Source organism: Stenella coeruleoalba (assembly GCF_951394435.1).
Source record: "Stenella coeruleoalba genome assembly, chromosome: 1".
NCBI lineage: Eukaryota > Metazoa > Chordata > Mammalia > Artiodactyla > Delphinidae > Stenella > Stenella coeruleoalba.
This window is the reverse complement of record NC_137169.1, coordinates 37,706,100-37,728,653: the sequence shown is the minus strand read 5'-3', so window position 1 is coordinate 37,728,653 and position 22,554 is coordinate 37,706,100. Positions and strand designations below refer to the sequence as shown.

Genomic DNA, 22,554 nt, shown 5'->3' with positions numbered 1-22,554 from the left:
GGACCGTATTCACCCAGAGTTAGTTTGCAACAGCTTCTATATCAAAGGCTTTTTCTGAGTTTTAAACTATGTCCTCTTTCTCCTCTGCTTGCTTATTTTTTTAAAAATTTATTATTTGTTTATTTTATTTTTGGCTGCATTGGGTCTTTGTTGCTGCGTGCAGGCTTTTCTCTAGTTGCAGTGAGCGGGGGCTCCTCTTCGTTGCGGTGCGCTGGCTTCTCATTGTGGTAGCTTCTCTTGTTGTGAAGCACGGGCTCTAGGCACGTGGGCTTCAGTAGTTGTGGCACGCAGGCTCAGTAGTTGTGGCTCACAGGCTCTAGAGTGCAGGCTCAGTAACTGTGGCTCATGGGCTTAGTTGCTCCACGGCATGTGGGATCTTCCTGTACCAGGGCTCAAACCCGTGTCCCCTGCATTGGCAGGCAGATTCTTAACCACTGAGCCACCAGAGAAGTCCCTGCTTGCCTGTTTTTGAACCCCTGATGGCATTTACCAGAATTAAGGGCACCATATGGTACATCTTTATTCCAGTGTCAATGAAGTACTTATTAATTTATCAGTTACTAAGGTTTATACATTTGTTCGTTAGAACATTTTAGAGTTGGTTCACAATTCAACATCTTATATACCAAATACTGCCAACATCACAGAAAGGAAATGGCTTGCAAGTTATGGGGGTAGTTGCCAGACATAGTCTAAAACAGATCTCTGTGTACGTGATTGTAGTCTTTGGCAAAAAGCATCTTTGGTTCAGGGGTAAATAACAATGGATTCCTACCACCTGGAAGCTGATGAAATAATAAAGATTATAACAAGCATTCCTCCCAACTGGCCAGGCTCCAGTACACTTTCCAAAAAAGGTACTACTCTGACACTAACTGGGTGTACTGCAATTCCATTCTGACACCAACCACACAAAGCACAGACCCAACAGGTTTAGGGCAAAGTCTTTAACGAGACTGCCTCACTTCCTATACCAGCCATAAATCTTGGGAGGAGGGAGGTGCCTATACTTCTGACCCACTGACTATAAATTTGGAGGTTTCCTTGCCTTCCCCCAGCTGCAATAATTCACTAGAACAACTCACAGAACTCAGAAAGTATTATATTTACTATTACAAATTTAGTTTAGAGGATGTACACAGGTGAAGTCAGGGAAGGAATGCAGAACTCCTGTGTCCTCTCCTTGTGGAACCTGGGTACGTCCCCCTTCCAGCACATAAATGTGTTCACCAACCAGGAAGCTCTACTCAGAGCTTTGGTATCTACAGTTTTCAATGGAGTTTCACTACACAGGCATAATTGATTAAATCACGGGCTACACAATTGAACTCAATCTCCAGCTCCTTCCCCTCCCCATGAGGTTGGTCTGGACCAAAGTCCCAACTTTCTAATCATATGGTTGGTTTTCCTGATGACCAGCCACCATCCTGAAGCTATCTAGGGGGCTACCCTGAGTTACCTCATTGGCATAACAAAGACACTCTATCACTCAGGAAATTCCAAGGTTTTTAGAAGCTCCATGCCAGGAACCTGGGATAAAAAACTGTAGAAATTGTTTATTATACAGGTGCTAAGGCCTAAAAAGTTTGTGCTACCTTACTGTGTTTTCTCTACTTCTCCAATATTCATTTTGCCAAACAGCCAAAAATTACTAATACGAAGATTGTGACAGAATAAAATCAATAATTTGAATTGGTCTTCTTTTGAGGGAAGATCAAGATATTAGACTGCTAACATTTGAAGAAAATATTTAAATTGACCCTTCTTACTGAATTACATTCACAGTTCTGGCTCCAGAAAAAAAAAAACACAACACGTCATTGAGAAGAACTTTTCCTTAAAAACAACCAGAAATGCCTCAACAGGACAAAAAATTGATGGAAAATCCAGCAGCCCAGAAAGCAGGCTTTTTCAACTTTACCAAACAGTTTAGCAGTTGGAAAAAATAGTCAAAGACAAGTAATCATCCATCCCAGCAAAACAAGTTATAATAAAACATATAAACAAACAACTGGGAGCTGTCACCTACAAACCGGCACTTGCCATCTACCTCTACAAGGATCAAATTAGCGGATGCAGCTGCTGACCATCAACACTCCCTGAAAGGAGTTCAGGGTGGAGATCAGGAATGAGGCACTCTGTGCTCTAGGGAAAACTGGCAGAACAGGTTTTCAGTTGGTTAGATATTTTCAGGAGAAGATTTTATGAACCCAATTCTTGCATCTACTCGTATCTAGAAAAGCACTAAAATCCTTCATGGTGACGTCTGCTCCTCGTAACTAACAGTAACCTTCACGAGACTAGCAGAAACCTTCTGCAAAAATATGTGCTTGATGGCATGTACTCACCCTTTAACAAAATCACATATACACTGACCTTCCCCCCACCTCTTTGGAGAAGTTTCTTGGAGCTATCTGAAATGCTGTCTCCAAGGCCATAGTCCTCATTTTGCCCCAAATAAAACTTAACTCACAACTCTCAGGTTGTGCATTTTTTTCAGCTGTGAGTTGACCCTGAACTAGTTGTTTCATTTATACAGTTTAGCTAGTTACAAAGTAATATAATTGTATAGCAAGCACCTGTATAAATACCATACAGGTTAACAATGCCATCTTCCGAAATCCCTCTACATAATCCTTCCAGTCAAAACCCCTCCCCATCCTGACTAAAGGTAAACATTACCCTGACTTTTACGGCAATCATTTCCCTATAGCTTTACCAACTAAATATGCAGCTCTAAATACTTGAGTTTAGTTTTTCTCAATTTAAAAAACTGATATGTAGGGAATTCCCTAGTGGTCCAGTGATTAGGCTCTGCACTTCCACTGCTGGGGGCCCGGGTTCAATCCCTGTTCGGGGAATTAAGATCCCACAAGCCACGTGGAGTGGCCAAAAAAAAAGAGATGAGTCACATATCATAAAATTCACCCTTTTAAAGTGCACAGTGTAGCAGTTTTAGTATATTCACAAAGCTGTGCAACCATCACCACTATCTACTTCCAGAACATTTTTTATCACTCAAAAAAGAAACTGTACCTGTTGATAGTCACTCCTGATTCTGCTCTCCCCCAAGACTCTGGCAACCACTAATCTACGTTCTGTTCCTATGGAATTGCCTACCCTGGACATTTCATAGAAATGGAATCATACAATATGTGACCTTTTGTGCTCTAGTCTATTTTTAAACTTTACTTAAGAAAATGCCGAACTGTTTTTGCAAAATGGATGTACCAATTTATAGTTCCACCAGTGATGCTTAAGAGTTCCCACTGTTTCATATACTTATCTATACTTTGTTCTGTCATTTTAATTTAAGCCATGTTTGACAGTAATATAATGGCATTTCATTGTGATTTTATTTTGCATTTCCATAATTACTAATGAGATTAAAGTATCTTTTCACATACTTATTGGCCATTTGGATTGCTTCTGTGAACTGCCTGCTCAAGTCCCTTGGCCATTTTTCAATCATACTATCTTTTTACTTTATTGATTTGCTGGAGTCCTTTAAATGTTCTGAATCCAAGCCCTTTGTCAATTTTAAGCGTCATAATTATCTTCTCTCAGTTTGTGGCTTGCCTTTTCATGGTACCTTTTGGTGACTAAAAATTCTAATGTATTCAAATGTATTACCTTTTTCCTTTATGTCCTTTACAAAAAATTCCCTTTATGTATTTCCAATTCCCTTTATGTCCTTTTAAAAAAATGAAGATGTTCTAACTGCATACCTTCTAAAAGTTTAGTGTTTTGGCCTTCACATTTAAATCTACAATTCACGTATATGAAATCGTCATGTGTATACTTTAAATATCTTACCATTTTATTTATCAATTATACCTTACTGAAGCTGAAAAAAAAAACTACAGTTCACCTAGAACTGATTTTTGTGAAGTAAGAGCTAATTCTTTCATATTCTCCATATGAACATCCAACTGTCCCAGTGTCACCTCTGTCATAAATCAAGTGTCCATATATGTATGGATTTGTTTCTGGGATCTTCTTTCTCCTTTCCCTAAATATATTCTTCTCTTCAATACTGCTTATTTAAGTTAAGGGTATCATCACTCATTAATCACCCAAACAGGAAATCTGGAGACAATCAGTTCTAATCCTTGCTGATTTGATCTCATAAATTTTCCCATATTCATATATTTTCTCCATTTCTAATACTTCCTTACATCTTGACAATGGCCAGGGCCTCTTAACTGGTCTTCTAAATGCCAGCATATCTTTACTTTTGTACTCCCAAGCACCCTGGACATACATTTAGTATAGCCTTTAACAAATTAGGTGAAACTTGACTGTCCCCTGTGGACACAGCTCTCCTTGCAGCTCTCTCAAGTAATGACTGTTTGCTTTCACACACCCCTTTGTATACCACTGGGCCGAAATATGGGGTAGGTATCCTGCTAGCTCCTCATGTTTTCTTCCAGGCACTCTCCAGCTCTACTTCTCTCTCCTGAAATCAAGACTAATATATTGATTGGCCCATACCAGTGTCTAAAAGGCAGTTCAAACTTAATATATTTAAGGGTTCCAAGGATCAGAGGTCCTGGAATCAAATGATTGGTTTTCGGGGGATGAGGTTTCTAGATGGCACAAGGTAGAAAGACTGGGTTAGTGCTTGGAGAGCAGGAAGAATGAAACTAAAGTTATAGAGACAGGGTCTAAAGTATAGGTATTGGGCATATGTGACCAAGGAAGTACGGAGGAGAAGCTCACTGGAAGACAGGAGCTCAAAGAACTGAAAGTCCTAAGAACTGAAAAGATCCTCAACATAAGTGTACTGAAACTATCAAGAATAACAGAGGAGTTAGAACTGAAGAGTAATAGTGAATCAAGAACTAAGATATTTACAGCTGCAATGATGGGTAGTGTGTGATATAATTTAATGGCATAAGATTCAAAGTATTAGGGCATTAGGAAGAAGAGAGGGAGAATAATGAAAAGACAAGGCCCAATGGTAGGAGGTCATGGGAGCAGTAAGAGCTAACACTTCAGAGGGCTGCAGACAGTCAGTGTTCTAACCCTTCCCTTTTCCCCAGGATTTCACTAGAACAAGATTGATGGACTATGAATTCCAGAAGGTACATTGGAAGAGTTTCAAGAGTCAGAGAGGGATGAGAAAAAGGGTCAGAGCAGGGAATGTTCAGAGATTTATAGCAGCTAGGAGTATAGGAGACAGAAGGGGCAAATACCTGGGGGTTCCTGTGGTGACTGACAGGGATAAGGGATAATGAAATTAGCCCTAGTGGATTCAAGACTGATAAGAGGTGAGGAGGCTACAAGTGTTAGGGAGTAAAGAGGAGTGGATTACTGGGGACTGCTCTTGACCCTGGATGATAGGGGCTGAAGGCTTAAGGAAGACACACTTTTAGTCCCATTACACTAGTTTAAAATCAGATGATATGTAACAAACATCATATAAACATGCATGCCCACTGACCTGTTAATCTTATTCTGAAAATATGACTCAGCAAGTTCACGCCTACATATAATTTTTAGACAGTCTTTATACATATATACAAAAAGAACATAAGGAAGGATGTTTGTTGCAACATTGACCATAACAGTGAAAAATTGAAAACAATCTAAATGCCTGTGCTAGTTACCAATTTAATACCTCTCAACTCCAAATTCATCCTTTAATACCTGCTCTGCCACAGAGGAGAGAATTCCTTTAGGTACTTCCTTTATAGTGAACATAATATTAAACTTTCCCAGTAGAGGGTGCTGGAGGGACACTGTAGAAGGAAGAGGCTCTGGGTGCAGTCCCAGCAACTGCGCCTTCAGTCAGTAGTGTGGCTCAGTAGTGTGGCAGTGAGGACAGGCAGGGGTGCTCTGACCTAGTCACATGCTCGCAACCTGGCATCGCTGACCTGACCTGGCAATCACCTTTCAACAGCCCTCCCTGCAAGGACACTGTATGCCCCAGGCATGCCCACACTAGTGCCCTGACTCCCTCTGTTTGCCTGGTCCACTCCCTGCACCCCAGGGTTTGTCTTCTATGTTGTTCCTGAGGGATATAATATGCACTATGCCTCCCACTCTCTGTGCAGGCCTGGATACTGGCTGCCATGCTAGTGCTCCGGAGGGCTGCTTTGCTGATTGCTCAGCGGCTATGGACCAGCTCTGGCCTTTTATTGTCATAGTTTATAATTCTATTCAACTTCACCTGTTTAAATCATTGTGTGGTTTCTGTCTCCTGATTAGGCCCAGACTAATATAATGTCCATCAATAAAAAAATTAATATGTAATTTTGTATGGTTATATAATGGAATACTCTATAGGCAATAAAAATAAATTAACTTTCCATGTATGGTCTGGCACGTTAGGGGTTTAGAGGTTGCTGCTTCATCCTAACAAGTAAAAAGCTGAACAAATCAAACAAACAACTCTTCTCTTCTGTCAGAGAAGTGAAGTCCCAGGGCAAACCACTGCCCCTAAAATGAGAGAGAGACAGGCAGATACAGAGTATCACAACTTAACACAGCAGAAACCCCTATTGGTTCCTCCCCGGGAACCAGTGCCAAGGTAGGAAAACCTGAACTGTAATTGATGAGCTGCTAGAGGCTCAGTGTGCATAACTTTGAGAGTTAAAAACCCCCAGGGGATGCAGTCACAGAGGGGTCCCCATACTATTTTGAGTTTTACCTACAAGAGTCCTACCAGGTTCTCACAGTGAAGATCTGAGAAAAATCCCCTCGAGCTTCTAGCAGGGCAAGGGGTAAAGGAACCATTTCAAAATAGGCCAGAGCATTCTGTTCTTCTTACCAAGGTTTGTTCACAGGAGAAACTATTTTTACCAGAGCTTAGCCTTCTGAGGTTTGATCAGAGCCTAACCTACCTGGGAGAGGGGAAATATCTAACTCCAGCACCCTCCAGCCATATCCTATCTAAGGATGGGAGAGAACTAAGAAGCACTGGTGAAGTTCACAGTTTAAGGGCACAGGCTCACCAAAAGACTGAGGACTACAGAACACTTCCCCTCTCCCGACACCTTACTATTACATTACTAAAGGCCTATTTATAGTGATTCCTTTTATTCCTTTTACATCAGGTTTGCTTTTCAACCAAAAATTACAAGGCACTCTAAAAGGCAAAAAACACAGTCTGAAGAGACTGAACAAGCATCAGAACCAGAGTCAGATATGATAGGAATGTGGGAATTATCAGAACAAGAATTTTTTTTAAACTATGATTAATATGCTAAGGGCTTTAAAAATAAGGGGGAAGTTTATAGCAATACAAGCCCACCTTAAGAAGCAGGAAACATCTCAAATAAACAACCTAACCTTGCACCTCAAGCAATTAGAGAAAGAAGAACAAAAAAACCCCAAAGCTAGCAGAAGGAAAGAAATCATAAAAATCAGATCAGAAATAAATGAAAAAGAAATGAAGGAAACAATAGCAAAGATCAGTAAAACTAAAAGCTGGTTCTTTGAGAAGATAAACAAAATAGATAAACCACTAGCCAGACTCATCAAGAAAAAAAGGGAGAAGACCCAAATCAATAGAATTAGAAATGAAAAAGGAGAGGTAACAACTGACACTGCAGAAATAAAAAAGATCATGAGAGATTACTACAAGCAACTGTATGCCAATAAAATGGACAATCTGGAAGAAATGGACAAATTCTTAGAAATGCACAACCTGCCAAGACTGAATCAGGAAGATAGAAAATATGAACAGACCAATCACAAGCACTGAAATTGAAACGGTGATTAAAAATCTTCCAACAAACAAAAGCCCAGGACCAGATGGCTTCACAGGCGAATTCTATCAAACATTTAGAGAAGAGCTAACACCTATCCTTCTCAAACTCTTCCAAAATATAGCAGAGGGAGGAACACTCCCTAACTCCTTCTACGAGGCCACCATCACCTTGATACCAAAACCAGACAAGGATGTCACAAAGAAAGAAAACTACAGGCCAATATCACTGATGAACATAGATGCAAAAATCCTCAACAAAATACTAGCAAACAGAATCCAACAGCACATTAAAAGGATCATACACCACGATCAAGTGGGGTTTATTCCAGGAATGCAAGGATTCTTCAATATACGCAAATCTATCAATGTGATACACCATATTAACAAATTGAAGGAGAAAAACCATATGATCATCTCAATAGATGCAGAGAAAGCTTTTGACAAAATTCAACACCCATTTATGATAAAAACCCTGCAGAAAGTAGGCATAGAGGGAACTTTCCTCAACATAATAAAGGCCATATATGACACGCCCAGAGCAAACATCATCCTCAATGGTGAAAAACTGAAAGCATTTCCACTAAGATCAGGAACAAGACAAGGTTGCCCACTCTCACCACTCTTATTCAACATAGTTTTGGAAGTTTTAGCCACAGCAATCAGAGAAGAAAAGGAAATAAAAGGAATCCAAATCGGAAAAGAAGAAGTAAAGCTGTCACTGTTTGCAGATGACATAATACTATACATAGAGAATCCTAAAGATGCTACCAGAAAACTACTAGAGCTAATCAATGAATTTGGTAAAGTGGCAGGATACAAAATTAATACACAGAAATCTCTGGCATTCCTATATACTAATGATGAAAAATCTGAAAGTGAAATCAAGAAAACACTCCCATTTACCATTGCAACAAAAAGAATAAAATATCTAGGAATAAACCTACCTAAGGAGACAAAAGACCTGTATGCAGAAAATTACAAGACACTGATGAAAGAAATTAAAGATGATACAAATAGATGGAGAGATATACCATGTTCTTGGATTGGAAGAATCAACATTGTGAAAATGACTCTACTACCCAAAGCAATCTATAGATTCAATGCAATCCCTAGCAAACTACCACTGGCATTTTTCACAGAACTAGAACAAAAAATTTCGCAATTTGTATGGAAACACAAAAGACCCCGAATAGCCAAAGCAATCTTGAGAACGAAAAAAGGAGCTGGAGGAATCAGGCTCCCTGACTTCAGACTATACTACAAAGCTACAGTAATCAAGACAGTATGGTACTGGCACAAAAACAGAAAGATAGATCAATGGAACAGGATAGAAAGCCCAGAGATAAACCCACGCACATATGGACACCTTATCTTTTTTTTTTTTTTTTTTTTGCAGTACACGGGCCTCTCACTGTTGTGGCCTCTCCCGTTGCGGAGCAACAGGCTCCGTACGCACAGGCTCAGCGTCCACGGCTCACGGGCCCAGCCGCTCCGCGGCACGTGGGATCTTCCTGGACCGGGGCACGAACCCGTGTCCCCTGCATCGGCAGGCGGACTCTCAACCACTGTGTCACCAGGGAAGCCCTGGACACCTTATCTTTGATAAAGGTGGCAGGAATGTACAGTGGAGAAAGGACAGCCTCTTCAATAAATGGTGCTGGGAAAACTGGACAGGTACATGTAGAAGTATGAAATTAGATCACTCCCTAACACCATACACAAAAGTAAGCTCAAAATGGATTAAAGACCTAAATGTAAGGCCAGAAACTATCAAACTCTTAGAGGAAAACATAGGCAGAACACTCTATGACATAAGTCACAGCAAGATCCTTTCTGACCCACCTCCTAGAGTAATGGAAATAAAAACAAAAATAAACAAATGGGACCTAATGAAACTTCAAAGCTTTTGCACAGCAAAGGAAACCATAAACAAGACCAAAAGACAACCCTCAGAATGGGAGAAAATATTTGCAAATGAAGCAACCGACAAAGGATTAATCTCCAAAATTTACAAGCAGCTCATGCAGCTCAATAACAAAAAAACAAACAACCCAATCCAAAAATGGGCAGAAGACCTAAATAGACATTTCTCCAAAGAAGATATACAGACTGCGAACAAACACATGAAAGAATGCTCAACATCATTAATCATTAGAGAAATGCAAATCAAAACAACAATGAGATATCATCTCACACCAGTCAGAATGGCCATCATCAAAAAATCTAGAAACAATAAATGCTGGAGAGGGTGTGGAGAAAAGGGAACACTCTTGCACTGCTGGTGGGAATGTGAATTGGTTCAGCCACTATGGAGAACAGTATGGAGGTTCCTTGAAAAACTACAAATAGAACTACCATATGACCCAGCAATCCCACTACTGGGCATATACCCTGAGAAAACCAAAATTCAAAAAGAGTCATGTACCAAAATGTTCATTGCAGCTCTATTTACAATAGCCCGGAGATGGAAACAACCTAAGTGCCCATCATCGGATGAATGGATAAAGAAGATGTGGCACATATATACAATGGAATATTACTCAGCCATAAAAAGAAATGAAATTGAGCTATTTGTAATGAGGTGGATAGACCTAGAGTCTGTCATACAGAGTGAAGTAAGTCAGAAAGAAAAAGACAAATACCGTATGCTAACACAGATATAAGGAATTTAAGAAAAAAAAATGTCACGAAGAACCTAGGGGTAAGGCAGGAATAAAGACGCAGACCTACTAGAGAACAGACTTGAGGTTATGGGGAGGGGGAAGGGTGAGCTGTGACAGGGCGAGAGAGAGTCATGGACATATACACACTAACAAACGTAGTAAGGTAGATAGCTAGTGGGAAGCAGCCGCATGGCACAGGGATATTGGCTCGGTGCTTTGTGACAGCCTGGAGGGGTGGGATAGGGAGTGTGGGAGGGAGGGAGATGCAAGAGGGAAGACATATGGGAACATATGTATATGTATAACTGATTCACTTTGTTATAAAGCAGAAACTAACACACCATTGTAAAGCAATTATACCCCAATAAAGATGTTTAAAAAAATAAATTTGGCATTCTAATATAAAAAAACTATGATTAATATGCTAAGGGCTTTATAAATAAATAAATAAGTTTATTTGTTTTTGGCTGCGTTGGGTCTTCATTGCTACATGCAGGCTTTCTCTAGTTGTGGCGAGCGCGGGCTGCTCTTCGTTGCAGTGAGTGGGGGCTACTCTTTGTTGTGGTGCATGTGCTGCTTCTCATTGCGGTGGCTTCTCTTGTTGCAAAGCACGGGCTCTAGGTGTGCAGGCTTCAGTAGCTGTGGCACATGGGCTCAGCAGTTGTGGCTCGTGGGCTCTAGAGCTCAAGCTCAGTAGTTGTGACGCATGGGCTTAGTTGCTCCACGGCATGTGGGATCTTTCCAGACAAGGGATCAAACTCATGTTCCCTACATTGGCAGGTGGATTCTTAACCACTGTGCCACCAGGGAAGTCCTTATGCTAAGGGCTTTAATGGAAAAAGTAGACAACAAGAAGGACACATGTATAATATAATCAGAGAGATGGAAATTCTAAGAAAGAATCAGAAATGCTAGATGTCAAAAACACTGTAACAGAATTAAGAATGCCTTTGAAAGGCTCATTAGTGGAACTGACACAGTTGAGAAAAGAATCTCTGACCCTGAGGATATGATACTAGAAACTTCCAATACTGAAAAGCAAAGAGAAAAAAAAAAAAGACTGAAATTAATAGAACAGAATATCCAAGAACTGTGGGACAACTACAAAAGGTGTAAGACTTGTGTAATGGAAATACCAGAGAAGAAACAGAAGAAATATTTGAAACAATAATGACTGAGAATTTCCCCAAATTAATGTCAGACACCAAACCACAGATCCAGGAAACTCAGAGAACACAAAGCAGGATTAAATGCCAAGAAAACTACACCTAGGCACATCATATTCAAACTTTGGAAAAATCAAAGATAATGAAAAAATCTTGAAAGAAACCAGAGGGTAAAAACATCTTACCTATAGAGGAGCAAAAGATTAGAATTATATCCTTCTTCTCAGGCATCATGCAAACAAGAGAGTTGATAGGAAAAATACTCTACCAACCTAAAATTCTGTGCCCTGCAGTACTATCCTTCAAAAGTGAAGGAGAAACTAAGACTTTTTCAGACAATCAAAAATTGAGGGAATTTGTTGCCAGTAGACCTGCCTTACAAGGAATGTTGAAAGTTCTAAGGGAATTCCCTGAGGGTCCAGTGGTTAGGACTTGGCACTTTCATTGCCGAGGCCTGGGTTCAATCCCTGGTCAGGGAACTAAGATCCTGAAAGCTGCAGGGCATGGCCAAAAAAAAGTTCTAAGAGAAGTAAAATGATATAGGTCAGAAACTTGGATCTATATAAAGGAATAGCATTAGAGAAGGAGTAAGTGAAGGTAAAATTAAAAATTTGATCTTTTATATTCTTCATTGATTTAACAGATAACAGTTTGTTCAAAATAATAATAGCAAAAATGTATTCAATTATGTATTCTTATGTATTTATATGCTTATGGATAAGTGAAAAGAATGCCTTCAGTGATACAAAGGATTGGGGGGAGGAATTAGGATTATTTTGTTATTATAAGGAATTTACACCACCTGTGAAGCAGTATAATGTTTTTTAAAGTGGATTTGGATCAGTTGTAAATGTATATTGCAAACTCTAAAACAAACACACAAAGGTAAGGAAAATACAGCTGATATGCTAACAAGGAGAGAGTATGGAATCATCTAAAGTGCTCCATTAAGACCACAAAAGAGTAGAAGACAAAAATAGGAACAATAGGAACAAAGACCACAGGCAACCAATGGAAAACAGTAGCAAATATGGTAGATACTAATCTAACTACATCAATAATCACCTTAAATATCTATGGTCTAAATTAAAAGACAGAGATTGTCACATAGATTTAAAACAAAAGCAAAAACAAGACCCAACTAAGTGTAGTTTACAAGGAAGTCATTTAAAATATAAAGACACATGTAAATTAAAAGCACATGGATAGAAAAAGAGATATCATCCTAACACTAATCAAAAGAATGTGGAAGTAGGTACATTAATTCCAGACAGCAGACTTCAGAGGAATAAAAGTTACTGAGATAAAGAGGGGCATCATATAATGATAGAGGGGTCAGTATTCCAAGATCATAATAATCCTTAATGTGTATGCGCCTAACAACAGAGCTTCAAAATACATTAGGCAAAAAACTGTTAGAGCTGCAAGGAGAAATAGATGAACCCACAACTACAGTTGGAGACTTCAACATTCCTCTATCCAAAACTGAAAAATACAGCAGGTAGAAAATCAGTAAGGAGAGAGTTGAAGTCTATGGCATCATCAATCAACTAAATATAATTGACACCTATAGACTACTTCATCCAGTAACAGTGGAATACACATTCTTCTCAATCTCACATGGAACTTTCAACAATACAGACCACATTCTGGGCCATAAGACACACCTTAACAAATTTAAGAGAAAAGAATTCATACGCCTGCTTTCAGATCACAATGAAATTGAACTAGTTATCAGTAACAGAAAGACAACTGGGAAAACCCCAAAATACTCGGAGATTAAACAACACAGTTCAAAATAACATATGGGTCAAAAAAAAATAACATATGGGTCAAAGAAGAAATCTCAACAGAAATTTTAAAATATTTTTAACTAAATGAAAATGCAACTTATCAAAATTTGTGGAATGGGCAATATAGGAGTGGGGGAGTGGGAGAAGGAGATATAAACTATTGGGTGTAAGACATGCTACAAGGGGGACTTCCTTGTCAGTCCAGTGGTTAAGACTCTGTGCTTCCGCTGCAGGGAGCACAGGTTCGATCCCTGGTTGGGGAACTAAGATCCTGCATAGCCAAAAAAAAAAAAAAAAAAAAAAGATAAGCTACAAGGATGTATTGTACACCTTGGGAATATAGACAATATTTTATAGTAACTGTAAATGGAGTGTAACTTTTAAAAATTGAAAATTAAGGAAGATCTAAGATTAATCATCTAAGCCTTCACCTTAAGAAACCAGAAAAAGAGCAAATTAAATCTAACATAAGCAGATGAAAAGAAATAACCAATAGTAGAGCAGAAATCAATAAAATTGAAAACAGGAAATCAATAGAGAAAATCAACAAAACCAAAAGCTGGTTCTTTGAAAAGATCAACAAAATGGACATGCCTCTAGCCAGGCTAACTAAGGGAAAAAAAAGAGAGAAGACACACGTCACTAGCATCAGAACAGATGCTGTATCACTACAGATTCCATGGGCATTAAAAGGATAATAAAGGAATATTATGAACAACTCTATGCCCACAAATTTGATACCCAGGTTAAATACATCAATTATTTTAAGACAAAATCTGCCAAATCTCACATAAGAAGAAACAGACAATCTGAATAGGCTTATATCTATTAAAGAAATTTAATCAATAATGAATAATCTTCCAAAACAGAAAGCACCAGGCCCAGATAGGTTCTCTTGTGAATTCTACCAAACATTCGAAAAGAAATTATACCAACTATCCAGAATCTCTTCCAGAAGACAGAAGTGGAGGGAACACTTCCTAACTTATTCTATGAGGCCATTATCCTAACACCAAAACCAGGCAAAGACATTATAAGAAAAGAAAACTACAGACCAGTATCTCTCATGAACATGGATACAAAATCCTTAACAAAATATTAGCAAATCCAATCCAACAATAAAAGGAATTATACACCATAACTAAGTAGGATTTAATCCCAGGTATGCAAGGCTGGTTCAACATTTGGAAATCAATTAATGTAATCTATCATATCAACAGCTAAAGAAGCAAAATCAAATGATCATATCAACAGATGCAGAAAAAGCATCTGACAAAATCCAAAACACATTAAAGAAAAAAAAAACTTTCAATAAATTAGGAACAGAAGGGAAGTTCCTCAATTTGATAAAGAACATCTACAAAAAAACTACAGCTAATATCATATTTAATGGTGAGAAACTTTAAGCTTTCCTGCCAAAATCAGGAAAATGGAATGTTTTCCATTACCATTGTTTTCCAACATCATACTGGAAGTTCCAGCTAATGCAACAAGATAAGAAAAGAAATTAAAAGATATACAAATTGGGAAGGAAGGAGGTACAAACTGTCTTTGTTTGCAGATGACATGATGGCCTATGTAGAAAATCTGAAAAAAAAAAAAATCAACGAAAACCCTCTGAAACTCTTCAGTGATTATATCAAAGTTGTAGGATTCAAGGTTAATGTACAGAAGTCAACACTTTATACCATCAATGAACAAGTGGAATTTGAAATTAAAAACATTACCAATCACATTAGCATCCCCAAAATGAAATACTTAGGTATAAATCTAACAAATTATATATGTACAAGATCTACATGAGGAAAACTTCAAAACTCTGATGAAAGATATCAAAGAACTACATAAATGGAGAGAGATTCCACGTTCATGGATAGGAAGACTCAATACTGTCAAGATATCAGTTCTTCCCACTCGATCTATAGATTTGATGCAATCCCAAATCAAAATCTCAACAAATTATTCTGTGGATGGACAAACTGATTCTAAAGTTCATATGCAGAGGCAAAAGATCCAGAATAGCCAACTCAATACTGAAGAAGAAAACAGAGTTGTAAGACTGTTATTACCCAACTCAAGACTTACTATAAAGCTACAGTAATCAAAACTGTGTGGTATTAGAGAAAGAACAAATAGATTAATGGAACAGAACAGAAACAGAATAGAGAGCCAGAAACAGACCCACATCAGTTAAATATACTTAACTGATGTTTGACAAAGGAGCAAAAGTAATACAATAGAAAAAAGACAATCCTTCCAATAGTGCTACAACGACTGTATAGCCACAAGAAAAAAAAGAATAGACACAGACCTTCATAAAAATTATCTCAAAATGGACCACAGACCTAATCATGAAACACAAAACTATAAAACTCCTAGAATATAACATAGGACTAAGCCTTGATGACCTTCGGCAGGACAATGACATTTCAGATGCAATACCAGATGCACAATCTATGAAAGAAATAATTGATAAGTTGGTCTACATTAAAATGAAAAACTTCTGCTCTGCAAAAGAGAATGAGTAAACAAGCCACAGGCTAGGGGAAATACTTGCAAGAGACATCTGATAAAGGACTGTTATCCAAAAATACACAAAAAACCACTTAAAACTCAACAATAAGAAAACAAACAACCTGATTAAAAAACAAGCAAAAGATCTGGACACTTCATCAATGAAGATATACAGATGGGAAGTAAGCATATAGAAAGATGCTCAATACCATATGTCACTAGGGATATGCAAATGGAAACAGTAAGATACCACTGCAAAACTGTTAGAATGGCCAAATTATAAAACACTGACAACACCAAAAGTTGGAAAGTATGTGGAGCAAGAGAAACTCTCATTTGTTACTGGTGGGAATGCCAAAATAGTTCAGCCGTTTTGGAAGACAATTTGGCAGTTTCTTATAAAACTACCCTTAACCATACAATCCAGTAATCACCCTCCTTGGTATTTAATCAAATGAATTGAAAATTTATGTCCACATAAAAACTTGCACACAGATGTTTATAGTAGCTTTATTCATAACTGCCAAAACTTGGAAGTCACCAAGATGTGCTTCAGTAGGTCAGTGAGTAAGTAAACTGGTATATCCAGACAATGGAATATTATTCAGCACTAAAAAGAAATGAACTATCAAGCCATGATAAGACATGAAGGAAAGTTATATATATATTATTAAGTGAAATAAGCCAATCTGAAAAGGCTACATACTGTATGATTCTAACTATATGACATTTTGGAAAAGGCAAAACTACGGAGACAGTGAAAAGACTAGTGGATGTCAGGTGTTGGGGGAGGGACTGATGAACAGACAGGACATAGGGGATTTTTAGGGCAGTAAAACTACTCTGTATGATACTACAATGACACATACATGTCATAATACATTTGTCAAAACCCATATAATGTACACCAAGAGTGAATCCTAATGTAAGCTATGGGTTCTGCGTAATAATGATGTGTCAATGTAGGTTCATCAGTTGTAACAAATGTGCCACTCTGGTGCTGGATACTGATAGTGGGGAGGTTGTACATGTGTGGGGACAGGTATATGGGAACTCTGTACTCTCTTCTCAATTTTGCCGTGAATCTAAAACTGCTCTAAAAAACAGTTTATTAATTAAAAGAAAAAAACAATAAACTAGGAAGGTTCCATTTCCAGAATGGCTAAGTAAGTGCCTACTGAATTGACCTTACTGTAGTTATAATCTAATTATATATAGTAAACATTTAATATTGAACTGAACTGTATGGAATAAATGAACCTACTTTCAAATCAACAGGCCCCATATTATTCAACATATTCCAGACTTTAAAGTGAAAATAAAGAGTCTTAGAATACCCTGTGGACCCAAATATCAGGATGTATAAGATTTTAGAATTAATCTGATTTGAAGTTTGATCTGTATGGAACAATTAACGCTGCCTTTCTCAACATCTGGTTAAGTAGAGAGTCTACAGCCATGAATTTGGCTTTTAAATCAATTCTTCCTCCCTGTATCTGAGGACTGACTAGATTTTCTGCATTAATTTAAGGAGAGATGATGATGATGATAGCTAACATTTATGGAGTACTAAGCATGTTATACGTATTAACACAAGGCTAGAGTCCACAGACCCAGGCAGGCTGAAAAAGCCAGATGATTTTCTCAATCAAAGCCCCTTGAGTAGGGAAGCTTTAGTCCTAAACTCTGTCAGGAATCTAAATAGCATCTCAGAGAGAAGCTGCAAGTAGTAATTACTACCTAGCACTCACATTACAGTTGAGAAACTATGTTCAAGGTCTAGACATGCTAAATTAATTTCTATATGATAAAAAGGCCAGTTCAGATATATGCTGAGTTTTTACAAAATTCATGACTAGAATTCACTATCTGAGCTAACACCTAACCCAGTCAATTCTGAGGGAAAGTACCTAAGCACAATGAGAGCTTTGCTTTAAAAGCCAAGGGCAGCAATGGCTTCCTATGGGTCCAAGCCTGCTCTATTTCCATTACCTCCAGGTCTGGAACTTCCACGGTAAACAGAATAGCAGTGAACAGTGTTGCAGAGCAACAACTCCTTCAACAAAGCTGAGTTCCCTGGTCTGGCTCCCCTGGGATTTAAGAATACACGTCTAGACCAAAATACATGAGGTCTTCTGCCTCATAATTTTTATATATTCCTTAGTCAGAGGCAAGTAAATCAGTCCTTACACTGCCTGGAAGAGCCCATATTTCAGATGGAGCAAAGTCTGAATGCATGAGATCACTGATTTCACATATTGGAATTGAAGCAAATGTCAACATGAAACCAACAGTCCTCTCACTTTTGCTGACGCGTGTTGTAACAGAGGGAAAGTTGTTAGGAGTCCCATAAGGCAGAAAACCGTCTCTGTGAGCCCTAATTCTTGGGCATGATAGGACAAAATGTTAATGGAGCCCTCATCACATGGCCCCAGATGACTGGAGCCATAATACACTCTCAACACACCAGAACAGAGGTGGTAGACCCAGGATATGTACAAGACCAAAAGGACAGTTGACGGGTCAAGGCAAGAAATAACTAAGAGTCAAAAACAGACTGAACACATTCTCCCATGGAAAGCATGCCCATGAGCTCTGTATGCTTCAGTCAGCCACATGAAGTGACAACGTAGTACGTTGAGCCTCACAAAGTGAGAAGCAGGAAAGAAACTGGGCATCTGTGACCACTCTTTTATTCCACCTTTCTTAATCTTCAAGCACTCACCTGTGTGGCCATGGAGTGGTGAGTGTGGCCGTGGTAGTGTAGGTGATGTGCTAGAGGTCACAATCAAACTCTTGCGGTTACTTGTCCGACAACTGCAATGAAAACACAAATGTCAGTTATAACAGGGTTGCATCATGGGCCCAGAGAACTTGAATGGCTATCGAGGAAAAAAAGAGTGATATCATTCCATGAGCTGAGCAGTATAATACTTAAACTGAACTGGCTCAGCAATTACTGTTTGCACAGTGAGATTTCATAATTCACTGTGTTCCATCTTGGAATAACTTTTGTCACTGTCTTGACTTTTATCTTGTATTGCCACTGCACTTTTCCAAAGTGTAAGTTTTGCTTCCTAAGCAAATACCCAAGGAGCTCCTTAAACGTAAAAACCATGTCTTAAATGGTATCTAATGAAGAATGACCACTGCAAATTTGATTCAGAAAACAAAAAAACATGAGCCATAAATATTCTCATATCTCACAAAAATTAATGTTCTTGCCATAAAAATGAAACTATTAACTTAATCTATAAAACTTATCTTTTAAAAACTGCTTAATCAATGGATTAAGTAATATTCTCATTTCACTATAAATTTCAGAACAGGCCTGTGTTCCTTCTACAAAGTTGGCTTTCCTTTACATGTTAATAGCTGAGGCTTTTTCTTGAGGCTGGAGAAAGCCAAATCATGATGAAAGGCCATTTCATGCTGTACCTGCTATTGAAAAGTGTGTATAAATTTATTTGAAAGTCAGCCCATCTTTCTTTTTAAAAAATATTTATTTATTTGGCTGCATCAGGTCTTAGTTGCAGCATGCAGGATCTAGTTCCCTGACCACGGATTGAACCTGGGCCCCCTGAATTGGGAGTGCATTCTTAGCCACTGGACCAACAGGGAAGTCCCCAGCCCATCTTTTAAAGGCATTAAAGAAGCCTGTCATTTATATTCATCCAAACAAATATTTACTGAACACCTACTATGCACCAGGCACCATTCTAGGTGTTAGGGAAGTAGTAGGGAACAAGAGGAGTTATCTGTCCTCAAACTGGAGTGAAAACTGCTATGAAGAAAGAGAGAGAGAATGTTCAAGAAATAGCAAAGAAGTCAAGTAGGTGGCAGGAAGGGAGAATGACAGGAAAAGAAGTAGGTTATAGAAACTATGGGTATAGGCCACGGCCAGACTTTGTAGGGCTGGTAGACTACTGCAAAGAAACACTGGAAATGTGATAAGGAACCACTGGAAGGACTGTGATCAATCTCAAGAGATTATGATTAGAAATGATAAGCAACTTTCCCTAAGATACCAGGAGGACTAATCTAATCATGTCTCACACCCCCTCCTTACCCCCGTTACACTCAAATGCCCAAGACTTCTATCTCTAATTTGACATAGTCTCTACTCCTTGATCTTTAAAAAAAGCTTACCCTCTGTCTCCCTGAACTCAGTCTGTCATCAGTAAACTCTATATCCTTAACTTCTTTTCTCAACATGCAGTTTAAATTCTAGCTCTAACTGAAACTTTGCTATCCCCCAGGACACCACAGTCCTGGTGAAATCCCAATCTTTTTTTTTGCAGTACGTGGGCCTCTCACCGTTGTGGCTTCTCCAGCTGCAGAGCACAGGCTCCGGACGCGCAGGCCCAGCAGCCACGGCCCACGGGCCCAGCCGCTCCGCGGCACATGGGATCCTCCCAGACCAGGGCACAAACCCATGTCCCCTGCATCGGCAGGAGGACTCTCAACCACTGTGCCACCAGGGAAGCCCCTCCAATCCTTTTAAACCCAACTTTCCATCTATTTTGCAACTGTACTCGGGCAGCTAAAGGTGAATGAAGAAAAATCCAAAATCATGCTGGCTGGTGTTTCTTTATGTTTATGATGATAAATATCAAGTGGGTCCATACTACATCTACCTAGGCAATGTGCTCTCTCTCCAAGACAACTAATTCAGAAATTCTCCCCAAACCTCTAGCACTCCTTCCCCAAATCTTACCCTCATCTGCTGATTTTGCTTTTTATTCAACTAGGGGCAAAAACTATCAACACAAAAAGAAGTACTACATATTTCTGCTACAAAAATCCATTAGCCTGGGACTTCCCTGGTGGCGCAATGGTTAAGAATCTGCCTGCCAGCGCAGGGGACACAGGTTTGATCCCTGGTCCAAGAAGATCCCACATGCCGTGGAGCAACTAAGCAGGTGCGTCACAACTATTGAGCCTGCGCTCTGGAGCCCACGAGCCACAACTACTGAAGTTCGCGCGCCTAGAGCCCGTGCTCCACAACAAGAGAAGCCACCGCAATGAGAAGCCCGCACACTGCTATGAAGAGTAGCCCCCGCTCGCCGCAACTAGAGAAAGCCTGTGCGCAGCAAAGAAGACCCAACACAGCCAAAAAATATAAAAGTAGCCATTAAAAATCTATTATCCTAAATCTTTGTCCATATACTGTACTTTCCCATCTGTAACAGCAGAAGGAAAGACCATGTTCCTACCAAAGTCAACTCCCCCAACTCCCCATTCAAGAAGTCTGTATCTGCACTGTCCTCCTATGCCATGAATTTCTACTTCCTACTGGATCACTCTCATCATCATAAAAATATGCTGTCATTTCTCATATCTCAAGAAAATAAGAAAAAACCTTTCATAGACCTCTTCCAACGTGCCTGTTTCTTTGCTCCCCTGTTTGGGAAAAATCCCATGCAGGGATTCTGTATTTGTATCTTCATACCCTCATTTCCTATTAACCCTATTCCTTTAACCCACTCTAGACTATACAATCATCCTCATCTTTCTTGCCTGTTACCAAGGTCACCACTGACAACAGGCAATTCTCAGTCCTTGTCTTATGTAATCTCTCAACATCATTCGACAGTTATAACTCCCTCTTCTAAAAAACAAATTGGGATATAATTTATATCGATTATTCAATTAAGTGTTCTGTTCAGTGAACCTTGAACAACTGTATACATTCATATAACACATCCAAAACAAAAGTCAGAATAATTCTATTACCCCAGAAAGTCCCCATGTTCCCCTTCCGGTCAATCCCCCAACTATTTTCTTCTATCACCATAAATTAATTTTGTTTTGCTGGATTTCCTATAAGTAGAATTACACACTATGTATTTTTTTGTGTTTGACTGCTTTTGTTCAACCTAACATCTGTGTAACTTTTCTTGAGATACTTCTTTATTTAGCTTCTAGGAGATGAGGCTTTCCTGGTCTTCCTCCTAGCTCACTAGCTGCTCACTTTTCATTCCCCTTTGCTAGTTCCTTCTCTTCCTGACCTCTAAACCATTTAGTACTCTGGGGCTCAAATGTGGAATATCTTTTCTTCTTCCCTGCACTCACTCCCTAAATGATTTTTTCCTGTATTATAACTTTAAATCTATGATGTTGATGATACCCAGCTTTTTATTGCTAACTCTGTGCTCTTACCTCTGAGTGTGAGACTCATATCCGAATACCTACTTGACATCTTTAACTGGATGTCTAAAAGGCATCTCAAATTTAACAACAGAGGTAGTGAATGTCCCTCTAAAACCTGCTAACTCCTCCCTATCTATTTCATTACATGGCACCACCATTCATCCAGATGCTCAGGCAAGTCCTTCAGGCAGAAGGAACATGATACTAGATGGAAATCTGGATCCACATAAAGAAAAGCACCAAAAATCATAAATGTGTGGGTAAATATACATCACTTGTTTTTATTTTTAAAATCTCTTCTTGGGACTTCCCTGGCGGTCCAGTGGTTAAGACTCTGCGCTTCCACTGCAAGGGGCACGGGTTCAATTCCTGGTCAGGAAACTAAGATCCTGCAAGTTGCAAGGCGCAGCCAAAAAAAAAAACTCTTCTTGAATTTTAAAGGAAATATAATAATTTACTGTGGGGTTTACAACATATGTAGATATAAAATGTAGGTCAGCCAAGGCAGCAAGGCTGGAAGGGAAGAATGGACGTATACTATTGTGAGG

At 39.0% G+C, this 22,554-nt stretch overlaps 1 protein-coding gene across 5 annotated transcripts in view; it reads right to left on the bottom strand.

The window, feature by feature from the left end:
* The window catches only part of MAST2 (microtubule associated serine/threonine kinase 2), a 201,222-nt gene that overhangs the window by 40,504 nt on the left and 138,164 nt on the right, over nucleotides 1-22,554 (bottom strand). For all 5 annotated transcript variants that reach the window (XM_079920876.1, XM_079920879.1, XM_079920877.1 and 2 more), the window contains exon 5: nucleotides 18,579-18,670. In XM_079920876.1, the coding sequence (XP_079777002.1) occupies nucleotides 18,579-18,670 (92 nt within the window). The remainder of the gene's footprint in view (nucleotides 1-18,578; nucleotides 18,671-22,554) is intronic.